General features: G+C 42.2%; 1 protein-coding gene across 1 annotated transcript in view; it reads right to left on the bottom strand.

Annotated features, from left to right (window-relative positions):
• CACNG3 (calcium voltage-gated channel auxiliary subunit gamma 3) overlaps nucleotides 1–21,780 on the bottom strand; it is a 100,704-nt gene extending 78,924 nt beyond the window's left edge. The window contains 1 exon segment of the mRNA NM_001078014.1: nucleotides 21,149–21,780. Coding sequence (NP_001071482.1) covers nucleotides 21,149–21,359 — 211 coding nt within the window. The 5' untranslated portion in view covers nucleotides 21,360–21,780.
• Between the last annotated feature and the right edge of the window lie 1,059 nt (nucleotides 21,781–22,839).

The following is a 22,839-nucleotide window of genomic DNA, read 5'->3' as shown; positions in this document are numbered from 1 at the left end:
ATTGAATGAATTCTAAGTGATAAAACAGTGTTATTGGACTGTGATGACCTAAAACCAAATGTTCCCAGGTTCTCCAGAAAAGAACAGATTGGGTCGTGTTAGTAACAGAAACTCAACACTTTATATGTTTTTCATCCTCAGTGTCTGGTCACACAATTATGTATGACAATCCTTTATCCAAATGATGGGCATGTAAAGGATAAAAACAACACTGCCCTTTTCCAATTCTGGTTGAGAGCATGGGGCTAGAAACAAGTCAAGAGCTTCAAGCTCATGACCTTCAAGCAGCAGCCCCAGGGCTGGAATGGAAATTAACCAGAAACCATCATTTCAAATTTCAAAAGGTCATCATTATGAAAAGATTCTTTAATGTTCACCCCAAATCAGATGATAAGTCAGCAATGGAAGCAGATGAGGTTGAAACAATGGTTTTACACTACTTGCTTTCCATGACCCAGTAAACTCTATCTGTGCCCAGTTAGATTGGCAGTGACCTCCTGCTGTTGAAATCAGACTTTTAACATCAGTTAATCTGTCACGCAGAACCTCATTGAATGACCTGTCCAGAGTGACTCTATTAGAATTAGCAGAGGTTGGAAGGTACACATTTGTTTTCTGATCAAAAAGCCTAGCTACATACATGGAGAAGTAATTAGACAAGACATCTCTTACAAGATCAAGATGAGTGTATTCAATGACCTTCTTAATGCCCCCAGCTGAATGTTAGATGAGAAGCTGTAAACTCAACCTGTTCAAAACTAAACTCACCATCTTCCTGTTCAAAATTTCCATCAGTAAGAGGTATCATTGCTCATCCGAAGGTGAAGCCAGAAGCACAAGAATCCCCTGACTTTATTTTTCTTCACAATTGACAAGCAACAAATAGGAACTTCTGTGGATTTTAGCTTTTACACACCTCCCAAAGTAATGTGATTCCCCATCACCAATAGGGGAAATCCATCATTACTCCTGGATTATTGCATTAAAGCTTCTTAACTAGCCTTCTATTCTCCCATCCACTGTCCACACTGCATCCGCAACGGGCCTCAAAAATGAAAACTTTATCATCTCAGATTTTTTTTTCTTACTATTCATCCATTTATTTATTTTTTGGCTGTGCCAGGTCTTAGTTGCAGCAGGCAGGAACTTAGCTGTGTCATGTGGGATCTATTCCCCTGACCAGGGATCGAACCCAGGCCCCCTGCATTGGGAGCACGAAGTCTAAACCACTGGACCACCAGGAACATACCTCATATAAGTTTTTCCAACTCTCACTTTAAATTTTCCAAAGGATTCCTGTTGCCTCCAGGATAAAGTCTAACCTAATACACTCTCCCCAGATTTGCATGACTTGGCCCCTGCCATTCTGTGCACTCGGCCCACCTATGAATGTGTACCTCTCTGCAACCATTACTGAGTGTTTTAGTTCCTCTGTGGTGCCAGCCTCCAGACATCCATATGTGCTTTTTCCTCTTCCTGGAACACTGCTCCATCCTTTCATTTTCTAACTCACATTCATCCTTCAGTTCTTGTGAGAGTTGTAGTTTTTATCTTGGAAAATTCTTAGACCAGGGAGGCAGCTTGGTAGTTAAGTGGGAAAGCGATACGATCATATCTTTTTAGTTCTAATTCTCTTGGACAATAGCTAACTGTGTGGCCTTGGGCCAGTTACTTAACCTCTCTGTGCCTAAGTTTTCTTATCTGTAGAATGGTGATGAAAGCTTTGATAAATGGATTAAACGCGATCACGTAAATGACTTGGCATAGTGGCTGGCGCATAAACTGTCAGACGATGTTAGATATTATCATTATTTTACACGCCATACATGGGTGATTCCAGAGGCTCTGTCTTTGGTTCTATTCTATTCTTTTTCACAGCCTTATGGGAGGCTATTATTCTCATCCAAGTCTCTATGCTTTGCCTCTGATGATTTGCAAATGTTTATTTCCAAATCAAACTTCTTTCCAAACTTCTAGTCTCTCACCGGGGTTATCGCAATAGCACTCCCGCACCCGCTCCCTGTTCCACTCTTTGATTTCTAAAATCTGTTGCCACATGACACCCGACTATAATTTTAAAAACATCAGTTCACATCGCATTACTCCTCTGCTTAAAACCTTTCAATGTCTTCCTATTATCTTTCGATCAGGGCTATCAACCCCCGCTCTGTTGACACGTAGAACTAGAAAATTCCACTGTGGGGGCTTTCCTGTGCATAGCAGAGCATTTAGCAACATCCCCTGATGCCACAAGATGCAGGAGTACTCCCCCACACTCCTACCAAGTCGTGATGACCAAAAATGTCGCAAGGCTTTGCCAAATGTCCGTCCCATGGGGAGCAAAATTATACCATATTGAGAACCTCTACTTAGCTTAAATTTTTTATAATTGTCAAGGTCATTCCTGAGTCACATGCTCATCCAGAGGGCCAGGCTGGAGTCAGTTCCTCTCAAATCATGTGGACAGAGGACAGAGTGATAGGGTGACATGGTAACCCCGAAAAGAAAAACAGAGTACTTTTACCAGAAAAGTGGGGTGGATGTGGGGCTGGTAAAACAACACGCAAACAGGAACAGCCGTTTCTGGAAGCATCCCCAAGCCTCCCTCTGATTTCCCATTCTTCTCTTTGTTTCCCAGTGCCTAGCACTAGGACTGGGCACAAGAAATATTTGTTCAGTGACTGTCCCAGTAGTCCCTTCCATTTCTGAATTTTTTCATCCTCACACATGGTCTCCTTTACTTTGAGGTAGAAGACAGACAATTTATCAATTTAAATCCTTACCCACAGAATCCTGAGGACTCACAGCTCAGTTTCCCTGCCCTCTGCTTTGTCTCACATGTAAGGAATCACACCACAAATCCCGAGCTTTCCCTTCTTTGTGAGGACATGGCTAAGCTTTGTCAGTGTTTGTGAACAAAGACACAAGACACGGTGAATCCTTCAGGCCCTGTCAAACTTGATACCAGCAGGGTTGCATTTTAATCAAAGACACCTCTTTCAGTGCCTGCTGGAATCTCACATTGCCTCTTACATCCCAGTGATGGGCGAACAATGGCTGAGCTCAGCTGCAACTAAAGAGGACTCAAAAACAGAGAGACCAGAATGTGCCAAGGGACCGTGTTTTAGGTCCCAGCAGAAAAGAAAAGACAGAACTAGAAGGAAAGCTTCTGACAAAAGTGTGAACATGGCTTCTTTAGTTTCTCTCCTCGACCACTTGAAGTTTGTCAACAAGAGTAAAAGTTTATCTATAAAGAGATTCTGGTGTGTTTTGGTCTCAGGACTCCTATTACACTTGTGCACATTATTGAGATATTTCTGTGCATTAAATCTAACAGTATTTCCTGTATTAGAAAATAAAACTCAGAAAAATTCATATTCATTTGAAAACAATGATAGACCCAATTGCATGCTAACATAAATAACATATTTATATGAAAATAGCTTTATTTTCTAAAACAAAAAACGTGAGAAGAGTGGCATTTGGTTTTACATTTTTGCAAATCTCTTTATTGTCTGGCTTGATAGAAAAAAAAAAAGAGGTAGGTTCTCATATATGCTTCTGCATTAGATCTGTTGTCAAATGTTTTGTTGAAATATATGAAGAACACCTAGCCTCATACAAATATGTGCTCTGCAAAGATCAATGAATTTGAATAGCCTTTGAAGATGATCACGGATATCTCCTTTGATAGTACGCCAAAACTCATCAAGCAGTTTTTTTTTTTTTTTAATGGCTAGTTGCAATGTGGAGTTTGAAAACATATGCATTAACTTTTTATGCTCTAGTACATTAAAATCCATGGGTCTTTCTAATCCTGTATTTTGAATGAATCATTTATTCAGGGATCATTTTTAACATCATGCATTGGTCACTTGGGAAATATCAGCTCACTGAGTTATACAAACCTTCCAAATTTGGCACATTTCATTACAAATAGAAAAAAAATTGCATTCACTTATGGGGGCAGATAGAAACAAAATTGTAATTTTACTTGCAACCTTGAATTTTTTTCCTTGGCAATAAACACTGTCAGTTGCTTTCCTTGAAGTGACAGGCTCACTTAGCTCATTTTCGAGAAAATGTCTGCCAAATACCCAAGTCTGAATAACCATAATTTGCCTGTCAGTCATCCTTTCAAGTAAATAGGGTGTTTCGTGGGGGAAAAGCAGCTAGTTCAGCTCGCACCTCAGTGGCACAAGTGGCTTTGCTGGAGACCAGCGGTGGCCTTTGGTTTATGGTGGAAGTACTTTACCTGTCCTTCCCGTGTTGTTACATACAAAGTGAAACTAGCACTTCCTTTCACTGTGAGTGGGTGGCGGTGGTGAACACTGTGACACCTGGAACCACTTGGCGTATTGCCATTATTCCAGACTCCAGGAGTGTTCTCCACCTTTGTTTCTGCATCATCTGTGCAAATGTCAATACAGTGAAAAAGGCAAATCACATTTTATTATCACTATGAAATAGTTTTGACTCTGCAGACCCCATGAAATGATGTTGGGAGGCTCCGTAGTTAACAAAAGACATTTTGAGGACTCTTGACAGCAGCCTTAAGGATATCAGTTTTCAGATTTAAAAGACCCGGAGTTCAATCTCACTTCTACGACCACTCACAAGTTGTGAGAATCTGAACAGTTACTTCTCTGAGTTCCATTTGTTCACTGGCATGTGTGTGCTGAATTGCTTCAGTCATGTCCAATTCTTTGCAACGCCACAGACTGTAGCCTGCCAGGCTCCTCTGTCCATGGGATTCTCCAGGCAAGACTACTGGAGTGGGTTGCCATTCCCTTCTCCAGGGGATCTTCCCGACCCAGGGATTGAACCTGGGTCTCCTGCATTGCAGGCAGCTTCTTTGCCATCTGAGCCCATTTGCTCATTGGTAAAGTGAGTATAAATACCCCATAGTGCTCTTGAGAGGACTAAGGGAGATAATGCATACAGGTACTCAGTATGCACTTTGCTACTGTTATGTATTAAGTGCTAATGGTTCCTCACTGTGGCTCAGTTGGGGGATATTCTAGAATACATATTCCCCGACATTTTGACCATGTACATCAACCAGTATGAAAGGAATCAGGTCCAAGATGTATCACCAAAAATCATGAATTTTGTTTCTTGATAGGGTCTGCAATCAGCTATATCATTGGCTTTGCCTCAGGAAAGCCAAGACTGAAAATTCTTGGGGACTAACAGTACAGTGGTAACTATAGCCTGGGCGAGTCCTTGCTGTTGGCAGAACAGTGCCAATGGGCAGATTTTGTCTGATCTGTTTATCACAGGAGGGTGGTAACAACCAACACCAAGTTAGTACTACCGTGTGCCAGGCACTGCTCTAAGTGCTATACAAGGACTAACTCATTAAATCCCTGAAACAACCTTATGAGTAATAATCACCACTGTATAGATGAGGAAACACACATAGAAATGAGTGGACACATCCAAAGTTATATAACTGTATGCGGTTGACCTGGGATTTGAACCCAACTAGTCTAACTGTAGGAGTTGAGTTCTTAACCACTACCCTGTACTGAGGAAACAGGAAAAAAAAGACGGCGGAGTGATTTTTTCCAAAACGTTCCTTTCCCTGCCACAGGGCTTCTGTTTAAAAAGCCTAATTTTGCTCTTAAATGACCAGTTAGAAAACTCTTTGAGTCAATCAGAAACTCCAGGAAAAATGAAAACTGTAGCAAATAATATATGGCATGATTTTGAACAACTAGTTGAGCGTTAGAAAGGAGACTCCATAAGGACATTTATCTTTGAATGACTCAGATTGCAATGACATTGAAAGCATAAAGAAAAACATGTAATCCTAGAAAACAACTTAGCTTTGTATCAAACATTGTCTACATAATCATAATAATGTTCATTTGTTTTTCAAACTCCAGAGTCAATCTATAGCCCCAGCATGGAAGACATTAGCATATTTATAGAATAGAATGCAAATGGAGTGAATCTTGACCATGAAAAAGTCCAAACATAACTGACAGACATGGGTGGGTAGGAAGGAGGGTATATGTACATCCTCATTCTGCAAAGTGGGAAGCAAAGATGTTCTTCCCAAGGTGGCTGGAAAAAGAAATGAAGATTAATGTTATTTTTAGAAATTAGAAAGATAATCAATACAGAGGGTAGAGTGAGTTAGCTAAATCCTTGCCTATTATGGCAGGAAGTCAATAGATTATAAATCAAAAAATGTTTATGATATGTTTATCAAAGAAGAAACATACTATTTAGAGATGTGGATGTAACCACCAGAGGAACTGAATCAGAAATGTTTTTTTTTTTTTAAAAAAGCTTGCTCTAAGGAGTAGTACTTGAAGTGGGAAGGGGTGAAGCCCCCTGAAGTACATGCTTGTCATTAAAAGCCCTTCTGTATGATTTGATTTTTAAAAATAGTGTGCATGATTAAATATCTTAATAAATTGTAAGATACCATTTTAAAGCTTTTGAGTAAATTATGAATAATTTGAACTGGAAGAGAAAAATATATGCTTTCTAATCTTCTTGACATGGTAGACCGGAAAAGAAGGGAAATAATATTTATTAGAGATTCATCAAACTGAAGTAGCAATAGTTTGGGGGTAAGGGGATGAGATTGCTGTAAGAGCCCAGGGGAAAACTTGCCTTGTCTATTTTATTTTAAAAGTTGATATTGAGGATATGTTTTTCTATTACTTTTATATTCAAGGTGTTTTAATTAGGAAAATACAATAGGAAAAATATGCCACTCAAAAGAACGTGACAAAAATCAAATATCCAAGATTATTTGTTTTTTAAAAAGTTCAAAGAATTTCGAAAAAGAGACAGATGTGTCATCAGTTAGTCTCCATGGACCTTTAGGTAGACTGTTTTTCTGTTCTCTTTCCCCTCTGCTGAAGGATAAAAAGCCACGGGCTCTGAATTCATTTCTACTCCAGCCCCCAGCACCTGGCAGAGGTCAGCTCTCCTCTGTGTGCCCTCCACAAGTTTCTTCGTGCATTAGACAAATGTGTTCTGAACACATATTGTAGGCCAGGCACCTTGGGGACACACAAGCCCTAAGAGATCATTGCTGTGACAGTGAATAGTCCCCCTGCCTAATCCAGGATCCCCTGGTCTATGTCCTGGGAGAATCCTGAACTGTTCATCTAGGTGCACTCAGCATCTTTCCTACACAACTGTGGACTTGTCTATTTTCTGCTGAATCCTGGGCACCCAGAACAGTGTCTGGCACATAGTAGGTGTTAAATAAGCCCTCACAGAGCAGGAGGCAGACTGGAGGTTCCCTCAAATGCAAACCACTTACTTCGAAGTGTCTTATTGTCTCTCCAGGCTGAGAAGAGGGACCAGAGCACAGGAGAAGATGCCAGCCTGACTGGGATAATCTGTGAGTCAGGAAGGGGTTACCCAACAGGAATGATGACTCCAAGAGCTTTGTAAGATCCGGAAAGCATTAGAAACTTCCACATCATTGTCATTTCATTTAAACCCCATTTCCTCACAGTGAGAAATATGATGCTGAAAACAGTGAGGGACCGTGGCTTGTTTTCAGGAGAAGAAGGAAGAGGAGGCTGAAGAGATGCTATTCCACTGTGCCCAGTCTTAGAGAAGCATGGGGACCAGGTGGGATGAAAGTTTTAAAGGTTAGAGCTGAAGTTCTTGCCTGGTGGAAGCAAGAAAGGTCACAGTTCAAAGTTCTCCTTCTGTCAAGCAGCAAATAATGCAGGTGAGAAGACTCAGACACAGCAAATCCAAGAATATGTCGTTCCTGGGATTCAACTCTTTCAGGGACTTTCCTGGTGGTCCAGTGGTTAAGAATCTGCTTTGTAATACAGGGGATGTGGGTTCGATCCCTGGTCAGGGAACTAAGATTCCACATGTCTCGAAGCAACTAAGCCTGCCTACTGTAACTACTGAGCCTAAGCACCACAGCCAGAGAATCCATGTGCTGTAACCGAAGATCCTGTGTGCCACAACTAAGACCCCACACAGCCAAAGAAGTAAATTAATTAAAAACTCTTCCAAAGGCTTCCAGTTCACTCAAAGTCCAAGTTCTTACTACTTCCTTCCGACCTCCATCTCTCTCACCTGTTCTCTCTTCCTCCTCACTCATCCTGTCCAGTCACACTGACTTCCTTGCTCCTTAAACACCCAAGGCATCTCCCCTCTCAGGGCCTTTGCACCTGCTGTTCCTTCTGCCTGGCAGGAACGTTCTTCCCACCTGACTTGGTTCCTTACCTCTTTCAGATTTGGGGCTAAATGTCACCTTCTCAGGGAAGCTGACCTTGACCATGCTGTTTACAATTTCACACTCCTCCCCCACCCCATTCTTCTGCCTGCTTTAAGAGAGATTGGAGAAAGTCCACAGTCTTGGGCTAAGACTCTCCATTTCCTATGCTCAGCCCCAGGGACTCCAACTGGAAAATCATCTTTGGGGGTGGCCCAGAATGAATTTTCCTTGGTTCAGACCTTATTATCTCTTAGAACCCAACCCCTGCCATTTCCCCACTGCTCAGAGCTAAGCCATCACTCAGCACAGAGTGAAAAAGCAGAAAAGAGCAATTATGATGCTGTGCAGCAGGCCTTTGACTCAGATTAACATCATTGCCTGTTGATTTGATCTTTTTCTTTTTCTCTAAACACTTAAGGCATTTTGATTGCAAGCCAGATTCATCTTTGGTGAAAAGCAATATTTTGAAAAGCCGGGACTTACTTGGTAGTACATATTTTAAGACATTTTAAGTTGATAAACAGCTAATTGGTTCTGCCGTCCTGTGATTTGCAAAGGGTCAGAATGGTTTGTTGTAAATATGCATCTGTATTAATGGCTCAATGCCAAAATCAATTTCCATAGGTGACAGTAGAATTTTGTAATAGATGAGGTGATGGAAGACACCTCAGCTATTACCCATGAGGTTCGGAGTCACTTTAATTTAACAGGTAGGTATTATTGTATTCCAAGGCAGCTATGCATGATGCTGAATAGCATACGCTGCAGAATATAGAGTGGTGGAAATTCCATTTCCTAAATATGCAGGTAACCAAATATATACAGAATCTGAAGCACAAGGAATAGAAACAGTGCCTGCCGGATCTGTACACAATATGTCTCACACAACATGTATTTTCTTTTTTCCTTCCCCAAGTTTGCACCCAGGATATGGAGGGAAATTTTAAATGAGACGGTTAAAATATTATGGATCATCTTTGAGGGGAAAAAAATGGAAAGTGAGCTATGGACAAACAATATTGAGATCTTCACGTCAGACTTATTCAAAACACAGACTGTTGAATTACCATTCATTGTGGCAGGGATTATAGGATACATTATTTTAAAAGTAGTTTGTAAGCACTTAATGGCAGAACAACGATTGTCAGGGATTAGCATGGATTCACTCAGAGAAACTCAAGGTAATGAAATTACTTACTCACAAGCAATAAATTCAATGTATATTTATTAAGCATCAACTGTGTGCCAGGCTCTTGTTCTAGGCAGTGGTTCAGGGAAATGTGGTGGATAAAGTGTCCGGGAGACTTCCCTAATGGTCCAGTGGTTAAGAATCTGCCTTGCAATGCAGGGTATGCAGGTTCGATCCCTGCTTGGAGAACTGAGAACCCATATGCCAACTAAACCCATGCGTCACAACTACTGAGCCTGTGTGCCACAGCTAGAGAGAAGCCTACCTCCTACAACACAGATCTTGCATGCTGCAAGTAAGACTTGATGAAGCCAAAAATAAATTAGCAAATATTTTAAAGGGAGGAGACATATGTTATATGTTATATATGTTATATGTTACACATGCTCCATGTGTTATATGCTACATATATGCTATATGTTACATATTCTCCAAAAAGCATATGTGATAGATAACATGTGATAGTATTTCTTACAACATGAAAATTAAAAGTTGGATTGATGGTGTTAAGTCTTGCTGCCCCAAGCTCACCTCAGCAGCCTATTGTGAGCCTACTCACGCCCAAGGTCACTAAGAGCTAGAGCTGGTGGTACAAGAGTCTTTGGCATGTCTGGTGTGACTCAGGTGCTCTTCAAAGATGTCTTTGGCCTTGGGTACTGCGTGAGAACCAGGCTGCAGACCCTAAGTACCAGAGTTACCCAAGTCAGACACCTTGACTCCTCCTGCCTGACACAGAATGTAAAGCTCAAAGAAGTCAAATAAATGATGTGCCCAAGTCTAGTCCTCAGGAAGTGGGACACCCATGAATCTAATGGCACTCTTAAGTTTGCAAACACCACAAATTTAAGGTAGAGGATGCAAGAGTCTCTAATAGTTTACTCATCTGCCTCTAGTCAAACTCTGGAAAAGAAACATTGCTCTTATTTCAAATGCTTGGTGTTGCCTTTTAATTTTTTTCAACTTACCTTTTATTCAGAGGTGGTGTTTCTTCAGAACCTACTGCTACCATATCTCAGTCTCACTAGCTCTACCATATCTTTCCCTTGATCTTGCTTCTGGTTTTGTAATAAAAGTTGGCAAAGGCTGGGTTAATTATTTTTCACCACAGTTCCATCTGTTGAATGGTTCAGAGCCATGACTAACATCAAACTCTCCTGGATACAGGAGTGGGAAGGTTAGAGAAGCCCAGCCCACCAGGCCTTGAATCTTATATTAAGACAGTGCAGTGTGGAGATTAGGGTGAATTTTCTGGTTCAAGTCCCAGCCCTGCCACCACCTAGCTGGTGATCTTCAATTGTCCAAGCCTCAGTGTCGTTATTGGTGGGAGAGGCCTGCTGGTTGTCCCCAGGGCTATTATGAGAATCAGTTCCTTCTGTCTACACTAAGTGCTTAGCCAAGCAGGTCAGTTCAGTTGCTCAGTCATGTCCGACTCTTTGAGACCTCATGGACTGCAGCATGCCAGAGCTTCCCTGTCCATCACCAACTCCCAGAGCTTACTTAAGCTCATGTCCATTGAGTCGATGATGCCATCCCATCATCTCATCCTCTGCCAAGCAGGCCAAGCAGGTAGAGTACAGTAACGAAAGGCAACACAGGGTGGGATCAGAATTCCAGTTCTGCCTCTCATTAACCATGTCCCTTCTGGGTCCGCATCCCTTCATTTGTAAAATGGGGAGAATAGTAATGGCTACCTTCGGAAGAATGCATGAGGATTAAATAATGTTTGTCAAGTGCTCACTTACAACAGTGCTTGGCATAAAGCATGTGTCTGTTAAATAAATAAATAAATGCTCAGGAGTTAGCCCCTAAATGAACGCTCAATCTGCTCCAGTAATCATAGCTTCGTGCACAGAAGGTGTTCATTAAGTGTTAGCTAATTATTATTTTACTATTTCCTTGGCACTTCTTTCTGGAATTCTCATGACCCATTCTCTCCTTCAGCAACTTCCTTAGAAGCATCCTCCAGGGTCCACCTTGATATCTCACCTGCTTACCAATCCCAGAAGGAAGGGCAGACCTATCCTGGAAGCAGGCCCTTTTGTGGGACCTACAAACCCAGGAAATAGCCTACTGATGTTGACTTTCCATCTTGCTAGGAGCTATCTAAGCCAGATAGCTTCTAGCACCAGATGTTTCTGTTCATTTGCATCGTTTTGGAGCAAGCCTTAGTAGACTTCAAAATGGTATTTAAATCCTGAATTCTTTCTCCTCTTCAGTTCTCTTTTTTTCTGGTTGTTGTTGGTCTTGTTGTTTTTAAATTTTCACAAGTTCCTCTGATCCATGGGGCTTCCCTGATGGCTCAGATGGTAAATAATCTGCCTGCAATGCAGGAGACCTGGGTTCGATCCCTGGATTAGGAAGATCCCCTAGAGAAGGGAATGGCTACCTACCCTAGTATTCTTTCCTGGAGAATCCCGTAGACAGAGGAGCCTGATGGGCTATAGTTCATGGGATCAGAAAGAGTCAGACGACTGAGCAACTAACACTTTCACTTTTTTTTTTTTTTTCCTGATCCTTGCCCCATAGTATTAATGTTACTTAGAGGGGTTCTGTCAGTTTCCCTCTTTGTAGTCATCTGGGGTTTTTATGCCATTTCTTGTGTACTCTTGTGTCTTCAATTACCACCTATGCCTAGATGATCCTAAGTATCAACCCAGGTTTCTTCTCTGCCCTAAACTCTGTATTACTGATTCTTAACACTTTGGGAGAATGAAACTACTTCTAAAAAAGTGCCCATTCATATAATATTTTTCATAGAGTTTCATAATCATATGAACCTTATTCTTGGAACTATATGGATGAGTAGCTCTGTCTAGATTTTCAATACCAGCTGCCTCTTGTGGACATAATTTCTTCACCCTCACTCACCCAGTAGCCATGTCTGATTGAGTCTACTTCAGTCTGCCTCTAGGATTTTTTTTTTTAATTTCTTCATAGCCACCAGAACACAGGTTACCAAAGTTTTCTTCTCTTGCCGGCTCCAACAGATGTTTTTCCTTACATACCTTGGCAGGGGCTGTCTTCCTTAGATACCATTAGAGAGGGGAAGATCTCGTTGACTTTCTTTCAAACTTTTCATGGCTCAGAAAGAGGACAAGGACTGCCTGGGCAAAGAACTAAATGAGAGTTCTTCAGGAAAGAAGAGAGGACAGAATACCTGAATACCTGATCAGATGAACAGTCTATGATAAAGGCAACGTAGTACCAGGAAAAAAGAAAGAAATTCAACACTCTTGGGAATACAAAGGGTACTTCTCGAAATAAATTGTTATTGTAGATTCCTACATATCTCTGCAGTGAGGTGTAGCAGGGATTGGCAAACTACTTTTGCTTAAGGGGCCAGACAGTAAATATTTTAGGCTCTGCAGGCCAAGCAGCAAAATTGAGGATACTATATAGGTATTAACATAACAGGAAAGAAAACAAATTTCCATAATTTAAAAATATACAACACTAAGAGTTATATAATGCTGAAATTTGAATTTCTTATCATTTTTATGTATTGTGAAATATTTGGGGATATTGTTTAATTTTTTCTGCCATTTGAAAATGTACAAAATAGTCTTAGCTTTTGGATTACACAAAAATAAACCATGGGCCAAATCCGACCCATTGGCTGTAATTTGCCAACTCCTGAAATATAATTATGTATCATAGTACCTACATAGTACATCACTGAATTTTCAACTTTTAGAATTTTAGAGACAAAGCGTGATGACATATTTCCTATTTATTGATAAGTCTCAACTAAGTGGCATATAATGAGGCAACTGTTTTATTTTGGCTTTCAACTGTGTTATGTCCAATCCCTCATTTTCTTAGTGATATTTTGGGCAGATTTCATAACTTTCCAGCCACTGTTGGTTGTTAAAACTTGCAACTGCATACCTGGTTGCAAGCTATTTCCTTACTCTTCCCTCTTTCATTTGGGAGTAAATTCAGTATGCTGTGGCCAAGAACAGGAAGGAAAAAAGGCCAAAATGTTACTTTATTTAGCGGGTGGATTTGCAAAGCATTACTGTTCATTGCTACTGTTCCTGCATCTAACACTGATGGTCAGATTCTCTGCATGCAGGAGTCAACACATTGACTTCCCATTAGAAGCATGTGCATTAGTTACTGGAGGCCCTGTGGACCTTCCACTGCAACTTCCTTCCCTGATGTGAGATACCTGAGTCTGGTCAGTCTTTGCCATCCCACCGTGGCTCCCATCACTGGCAATGCATAGCCCTATGCTGCTGGACCTGCAGTTGCCCCATACAGAACCCTTATGCTTTTAAAGGTCTGCCTCCCTTTGGATAGACTCAGTTCTGGATCAACAGGTGTGGTTTGGGGAATGGCGCATGGACTGACTCTTAATCTCTGCTTGACCCCTTGGCCAGGCAGCCCTGTGCAGGGCAACAGACTGCAGGGCAATCTTCCTGAATATCATGTAGCCCTGTCTAGGGTCTACTTGCCTAACTGGCTATTCTCCTGGGTGGGATGTGAACAAAATGGCATAAGCTCTCAGGTATCCACCATAGATCCACTCAACTCATAAGACCTCTCCCTTCCGAACAGGCCGCCCCACTGCCATTCTCTCTCTCAGCCCTGCTCTTGTCTTCTGACTTCCTTGCTAAAATGTGCACATGAGCAGATGAGCAGTCATGCTGCCTCAGCTAGTATCCAGTCCAGGAATGAGATGCCAGCTGCCCTCAGGCTTTATGAATGATTCTTCTTGGAAGCCACAGGTAACTTATTGGGAAACTAAAAGTATTGAAGGAAGGGTAGTAGTTTAAGAAAGCAAAATCATTTGTCTTAGAAAATGCATCTTGTCTAAAACGCATGAATCAAGGACTACTAGTCAACATATTATTTAGAGGCATGAAGGAACCATAAGACATAAATTAAGAACTAAGAAAGAAACAGGTGAAAGTACTTGCTACTTTTGTTTACTTGTTGTACAGGTAAAGAAACTCATGCTCAGAGGGTTGGCAATCTCTGAAGTCGTATAGCCAGAAAATGGCAGGATTCAGGTAAGAAACCAGGTCTACCTGACCCCAAAGCCCCTGCTATTATTTAATATTCTTTGGGATCTTCCATAAATTATTAAAGGCCCATTTGCTTCTATATTGAAAAATGGGCTCTCGGCAGGGTCATAGAATGAGGGGGAAAAAATCAATCTTGGAGTTTTTGTAGGCTTCTTTTCAATCTCAGAAACATTGGTTTTATTGGGAATACTTTCACATGTTAGGGTAGAATGTTCAATTGTTAAAAACATAATTCTACTAAAATACACAGTGAGCTTATGTCAAATTTTATTTAATTCATCAGTGAAGGGAACCAGCAGAATGACAAAGCTGGCTCAAAGAAAGATGTTATGTTTTCTTTTTTAGATGAAAAAAACTGAAATAATATTGTTAAGTTATATATAAAACTGACTAATGTCCTAGGGAATGGGCAAATTGTCCACAACATTTGGAGTTATCTCCTCTAATGAACAGAAACTATTTGTACCTCCACTGAATAAAAAGATAAATGTTCATCTTCCCAAGTTTTCTACAAGTAAACATTTAACTATATAGCTAGGCCTGAATCTATAATAAAAGCTAGGTCAAACAAAGGTACACTTCCAGGGAATTAGATGACCACTTACGTAAGCTTGTCAGACACTACCCTGTGATATTAAACATTAAAAGGGCATACCCATCTTTTTGCCTGATTTCTTATTGTTGTTGCTGTTCTCCATATGTGCTGGTAACTCACACTAATCATCCACGCTACTAGCCCACATTGTTGTTGTTGTTGCTGTTCTCCATATGTGCTGGTAACTCACACTAATCATCCACGCTACTAGCCCACATGGATCACCCAGCCTTGGATTGCAGGTCACTTGTCTTTATTCCAATCCAGAGATAACATCTCAAATGATGAAGCAAAAAGTATATCTGAGCTATCTACTTTCTCAGATGGGTAGAATGCTACAGTCAGAAGGTAGAAGTCTGGATTTGAGGTAGAAAAAAGAGAATTCTTTCCATCAAGAATGGCATAGCTAAGAGTAAGATCCAAAAATATTTAACCACCAGTAGGACATAAGATGAGCCAATTTGAATTGATGCTTCTGTAGGCCTGGAGCACGATCCTGATGGCCCTGCTGGGCCAGGTTTTTACTTGTTGGATCTAATGGATGTTTGAGTGGTTCGAGGAAGGGCTAGTGGTGGGGTTTTGGTGAGGACTGGTCTTATTGGGGATACTTTCATGTGTTGGAGTATACCATTCAAATTGTCAAAAACATAATTCTCTTAAAATACACAGAGAGCTCATGTCAAATTATATTGAATTCATCAGTAAGGGGAACCAACAGATACTATTTATCAACAGATAAGGAAGTATTTCCATGTTTTAACATCTAGTATAGCTATATAAACATCTTCTGGCTGAATGTCAGTCATGCTCACACCTCAGCCTCTGCCACTTCCCCAAATCCTAACCTGCCCCCAAACACAGTCATGGTCAGTCTCTCCCATCCTGCCTTAAGCCTCCATCCCATTTCTCTCTTTTGTCTGCCTCTTGGATTTTAAGATCAAGGAAGAAAAGTGGAGAGAAAGGAACAAGGAAGGTCAGGAGTGGGAAAGAGAGTTCAGACGCATTCTGCACCCACATTTAAGGGGAGGTGCAGCATTAATCTAGGGCAGAGGAGCAGAAGGGTCTACTTGGTACTGTTTCTAAGCTCTGGGGATATAGTAGTGCCCCCCGTAGACAAGAATCTCCATCCTTATGGAGTTTATATTCTACTGGGGAGCAGACAGGAGATGTGAAAATTGTAAATTAATATAGGTTAAAGCACCTAGAATGGGCTTGGTACATAGGAAGTACTCATGTCCTTCTCCCATCCCTGTCCTCAACCACATCTTTGAAGCTTCCCCGAAGGCTTCTGAACACATAAATAAAGCTGGAACCCCATCTGGCTGAAAAAGTCAACCATCTGGAGATTTGGAAATATGGGAGAACTTCTAATGACCAGCTAATTTTTTTTCCAGTTTTTCAGCCAGATGTTTGATATCATCCAGGCCCATCTGTAGCAGAAACATCAGTTTCTTGAACTTCTTTTTCATAATTTTAAGTTCCCTATTCTAAAATCCGAAGTGTTTTTTGTTTTTCTTAGTAGCAACTTTTTAATGAGTTGAAAAAGTGATAATTCGCTTAATGAAGGACAACTTCATTACGGAAAATATCAGAAATTAGGATTTAAAGGGCCTTTTAGATCATTTTCAGGGCTCGAAAGGCAACCCACAGGGCAAATTCAGGCATAAAGTGAGCTTGGTTTGGCTGGAACTGTGTGTTTAAAAAGTTAAGCCAGTTGCCCACATTTTAAAAGTCAGACGATTCAACATCTGGTTTTTTAAAATTTGGAGCATTGGGCCAAGTTTGGGATCCATTTTCCCAGAGTGAAAATCAACTCAAGCCACATAGCAATTGTTCCCAGTTTGCTGCAGTCCCCACCACTCTCTGTTGCCACCACACTGAAGCCAAGTTTCAGTTACTGGATATCTTCTCATGGGCTTCCCAGGTGGCACTAGTGGTAAAGAACCCGACTCCCAGTGCAGGAGACATAAGAGACACGGGTTCGATTCCTGGGTTGGGAAGATCCCCTGGAGAAGGAAATGGCAACCCGCTCCAGTATTCTTGCCTGGAGAATCCCATGGACAGCTCATTTGCAGTGTTACTCCTCTTCTCACAACAATAGAACTGAGCTAAGAGGACTGCGAAATACTTGCTTCACACTTTACATCACTTGCCTAGTCCACAGGGATGTTTGGATTTGTTTCTTCCTAATCTTACCTGATGGAGAAGGAAATGGCAACCCACTCCAGTACTCTTGCCTGGCAAGTCCCATGGACAGAGGAGCCTGGTAGGCTACAGTCCATGGGGTCGCAAAGAGTCGGACACGACAGAGCTACTTTACTTACTTACTAATCTTACCTGAAGCTCTCTCTTTAGAACTGGGTGAACTAAGTTCCAAAGGAGGAAATAACATACACAATTTACATATACAACTGCTGCGTGTACTAACATACACAACTGCTAGAGATAGGAATGTGATTAGCACCTCGTAGCATCCTTCCTACTAAGCCAGTGGTCTTTCTGTTATCTAAACACATCCCTTTGATTATATCTACAACTTCAAGAGGTTTCTTAATGAGAGAATCACATATTGAACATGTTCTCATTCAAATTCACATGCCGCCATTGAGAGCACACAGCAGGTCGGGGCACCGCCTTGTGAATGCCTAGCGTGCTTTCCAGCTAATGAGTCAGGCATTTGTTCTGGCTTCTCAGTGTGGGTGTCTCTACATAGGTTGATTGGTTTTTCATTCAAACAGTGTCCTTTACTGCCTCTGAGTTTTTGCCTGTCTGGTGGCTCCTACACCCCTGCAGATGCTGCACAAGCATGGTGGGATCTGGGGCTTCTGAATGGAAAAACCCATGTGTTTGGGTTCTCTCACAGGCTTATATTTGTACCAGTAGCAACTTATCCTCTGGAGCATGAATTAATGTTCTCTAGCAAGGGCTAGGTGGAGCAACATGGCTTAGGTGCAGTAGTGTCTGCTGAGTTTAGGTATGAGACCTTGGGCAAGTTCTATAACTTCTCCAGGCCTCAGTTTTCTCATCTGTAAAATGAGGCTAATACATATACCCACCACCCTGACAGCCTTTGAAGATGAAAGAGTTAGTTTTTCAAAGTTCTTAGCACAATCCTAGCACATAATAAGTGCTAAATATGTATGATGTTCTGCTGAGTTACAGAAAAGAAAACTGGAAACATCTCTTCTCTCACTTGAGAGATGTGATCCTTCCTAACACACATGGTTATTCCCAGACCCATTGTAAATACTCAACGTGGTTTGGCATTAACATATATTGCTTGGAAGACTTTCAGAAAATTAAGATTCCAAGTGACCTACCGCAGACCCATGGAGGCCAAAAACCTAGTTGTGGGGCCTTATTATCTACTTTTTAAAGCTCTCTATGTGATTCTGATGACTAGTTAAATCTGGAAACAATTAATGTAGTTTTCTTATACTTGAATAATTTTGGTAGTAGACAACTCATAACCTCTGAAAGCTTCTTATGACATATTGGGGAGTTACTTATACTGAGGTAAAACTTGTTTTCCTCTAGCTCCTAATTCTATCCTCTTGAGACCACATAGAACATTTTGAGCCTCTTTTCCATATGACAGCCCTTCAGATATTTGCAGACAGCTGTCATGTCCCTCTGGAGCATTCTCTCCTTCTTGTACGAAATAGCCACATTCTCTCATGACTCTTAAAAAAGTATGGATGCCCTCTCCCACCCAGTTATCCTTTGACACTTAAAGGGCCAGTAAAATGAAGATGCTGAGGCTTTGGAAGACAAGAGATTATGGAGCAGGAGATGGCTGTACACCTTCATTCCAGCAGAAGATGGATGCTGCCTCCTGCATGTGTCTTCCTGTGCATAAAGCAGATGCTCCTGCAAATTCCTTGAACACTTGATATGTTCATTGCATGAAGGAAAATCTTAGCTTCAGATTTCATCTAGGCCTATTTTGGTGTTGATTATATGGGTGAACACATAGCTAAAATTTCATTGTGATTCATTAAAGTTTGTGCAGCTCACTGTATTAATACTTCAAAAATGTAAAAAACAAAATACCTGGGTCACATTGCAAGGAGACTGCAAGAAAATTTTCTTAGAAGAATTCACCTGACCAAGAACATATCTTAGGATAATCCAATTTCTTCTTGATTCAAATCCTCACTTCTCCCACTAAGCCCACATAATGCCTGGGTGGGATTCCAATTCCTTATACAAACTGTGGGTGTAGGACATGATGTTGGAGAAAAGTGAAACCATCAGTTGAGAAATTCTGAACAAGGATTCAGGAATTTTAGGACCTAATGAGGGAGGCCAAAACTGGGGTTTAATTGTGTATACCCAGATTTACATCAAAGAGGCAGAAAATTTGGAAATAAATGAAACATGGTCTACCTATATGCCATTTTGGCTTGGAAGCCACTTCAGATTTTTTTATGTCATCCTTAGAATCACATAGACACCAAAACATCCACCAAATTGCAGCTTTATAAAGATGGCTCAATTCCTTATTGTTAACATTGGAAAGAGAATTATGGCATTTCCCTAAGGTAAATGACTTCACCATATCTGACTACAAATAATCACAGATATCAGATTTTTGTCAAAGTTTAGGAAAGAATTTCTGTCAGTACATTGGCTATAATAAGACCCTTGGATAGTGCTAATTCATGAATACCTATCCCAAATTAATCATCTACCAGATTAATATGCTCAGGGTTGGATAGGTAAATGTCTTAGCCAAGGTCACATAGATAGTTTGCGGCATTACCAAGGTCTTCAGCCAGCAAGTGCAGTAATCCTGTTGCATTTAAAGTCATCCTTTCCTACCTGGGCTTCCCACCAGTTGCAAATTTGCGGTGGAAACAGAATCAACTCTAGTAGTCTACAGTCAGGAGAGCAGTTGTTCAGAGTGTCAGATCATGGGAGGAAGGCCAGGGAATGATGCAATATTACACTAGCAAGTGATGTCATAGCACGATTTCCTAAGCAATTTACGTAAATGCAACTTCTCAAGAAGCCCTGACAAATGCCAGCCTGTGGGAATGCAGGCATGGAGAACCAATGGCAGGCAGGGAAGGAAAGCACACAGGAAACACAGATTTCCTTGCTCATCACTATGACAAGCTTCACAGATTCCTCAGAAGCCTGAAAAAACTCCCTTCTGCCCCTCTAATCCAGTTCCTTCCCCTCAGGCACACAGTCTCTAAAGAGCTTTGATTTCCTTCTCTATTTTTTAATTTACTCCTACTGACATCCAGAGTGACTTCTGGTGTTCTGAAGGCAAGTTTATAGCGAGACAGGCTTGACATTCTAAAATTAGTTAGTCCTCTTCATTGTAATTTAGAATGAATCTTCAATTTTTTGAATGAGAAGTGGTATGCTGTGATTCTTGAGAATCAGTCTTATGCAAATGTCATAGAAATATATGTTGGCTTTGCAAATGCTTTAGGAAAGAAGACAGGTGGACACTAAATACCTAGACTTCAGTTTTGTTTTGATCCCAAATGGAGAAATATGTATTAATGTTTTCATAAAATATGTGTGTGTGTGCATGTAGAGGTTCATATAGGTTAGTCTGGAACTGATTGGCAATGGAAGTTCATGAAAATATCTAGTTAGACCAAACTCAGAAGTTAAACTGATAAGACTATGGTGTGAAATCAGGAAATAGCTGAGAGTATGCCAGCCTAGGTCATAATCAATCTCTCTCTCCCCCTGCTGCTTTCCCTTCCTTCCCTTCCTCTCTTGTCACCTCTTCCCCACTGAAATGCAATTTAAGCAGAGCCAGAGACCCCATCTAAAGCCAGAGATCAAAGCAAAGTAGTTCACAATATGCCTGGGGATCTTAGATTTGAAGACTTTTCTCAACTGCAGAAGCTTCCCGGAGAGCCACAAAATCTCATCTCATGAAGCTCATACCAAAAACGACCAACAAGACCCAACCCTTTCATCCCACACTGCATTAGTCTTTCTTGGAACAGTCTGGACATCTGCAAATTCTTGGCAATAATTCGAACTATCCTCTTTCCCCAACACTGCCTCTGTCTCCCCAACCACACACTGGAATAGCAAAAAATCAGAAACTGGATTGTTTGGGGCCATTGAGAGGAATTAGTAAATACCTTCTAGGCAGCAGGTCCTCCACAGCCCGGAATGGGTCATTACTTCTTCATTCTTCCTGCTGGTTTCATTATCACTTGTAGATTTAGTCCTGCACACACCTCTGGAATATAACCAGTAGTCCGTGCCCACTGCAATGGTCATTAAACTAAAAGCTGCGAAGGCTCCCACAGTAGTGATCAACATCTGGACTCCTCTGTCACACATCCTCATAATTCTTCATGGTACTCTGGACGGCTGGGCGTTGGAGAGGGAGATTCAATGCCAGAGGGAAAAATCACTCTGCAGCTGGGTAACCTAGGACAGGCTATTCCAAAAATTCGGGTCTCCTTTTGTCGGCATCCACAGGGACTTTGGGAAAGCTGGGTTTTCCTGTCTGGAGCTCTCTCCAGTTCCCTCGGTCGCCTATGGCCCTCGGAAGGGTGCAGGCTCCAGGGGGTTGGTCCACATCACCGCTGCCTTCTGAGGGTCCCTGGTTTCCTTTCATTCCTCGGGAGCTTGGTAAGGATGAGGGTCCGTGCAGGGCATGGCTCTGGAGCCTGGAGCTGCCAGCTCAATCTGAGATGCGCCTAGCTCCTCACAGCCCCGGGAGACTCAAGGCAAAGAAATCCAGAGAGGGCTATGTGTGTGTGTGTGTGTGTGTGCGTGCGTGCGTGTGTGTGCGAGCGCGTGTGCTGGGGGTGAGGGCGGATGGCAAAAAATAGCACTGCTGGGAGGCGAGTCGCTGAGAAGAGTGTTCATTGCTTCCCCAGCCTCCCAGGAAAGCTCACCGCCTGCTCCCGACACCCCCGCTCAAACTGGAGAAAAGACAGTCCTGGGGCGGGGGCCGAGAGGTTTCATCGGAGGGCAAAGGTCCGCGGTGCTGAAGGGACAGCTCCCCGCCTGTTGCCCCGCCTCCGCCTGCCTAACGACCAGGCTTTAGGTCCGTGGTGCTGAAGGGACAGCTCCTCTGCTGCTGCTGCACCCCCGCCTTCCTAACGCCCGGGCGAGAGACCTGGGATACCGACGGGTGGGTCTTCCTCCCGCCCCTCCGAGGCCAGCCCACCTGCTCTTCTCAACCTAGTCAACCCACGCTCCGCGCAAAGTTTCGGGAGCCCAGGGCAGTCAGCGCCCCGGCTCCTCAGGCGCGCTGCAGCACGACCCGGTTCCCCCGCTCCCCGCTCCCGGAAGGGTTAAGGAAAGGGGAAGGGGAAAGGAGCCTGCAGCGCACTCTGGCGCTCTCTCAGCTCCCACCCGACGCGGCATTTCCCCCACCACCAATGAGCCAGGCAAGTTTGCCTTTTGCTGCGGGCGCCGCTGGAGCCCATTGGGGAAGACCGAGTCTTCTTAAAGGGACCGGCGACTCGGGGCAACGGTTCTATGGCTCACTTGGGCAGGCAAAAAGTGTTGTCACAGGAACATCTGTGTATAGTCTGTCTCAATTTGGTTCCCCAGAAAACAAACCAATATGTCTACCCTCCTTTCTCTGGAGCTCTGGTTTACAACGGAGACAACGTGCTCAGATCAGACCCGGAACTGTTCATATACATATGATCATGTATTCCTAAAAGACAGAAGGAGCCAGAAGTATGTAGATTCTATTATGCACATATTAGGGATTTGGGCCCATGGAGTGTGAGATATTGATCTCCGAACACATATATTTTAACAACCGTACATTTTGCGGATGGTGGTGGTGATGGAGTCAAGGTGG

The sequence above is a fragment of the Bos taurus genome, chromosome 25 (genome assembly GCF_002263795.3).
Source record: "Bos taurus isolate L1 Dominette 01449 registration number 42190680 breed Hereford chromosome 25, ARS-UCD2.0, whole genome shotgun sequence".
Lineage (NCBI taxonomy): Eukaryota > Metazoa > Chordata > Mammalia > Artiodactyla > Bovidae > Bos > Bos taurus.
Note: the sequence above shows the minus strand (reverse complement) of the source record. Positions and strands in the feature narration are given on the sequence as shown.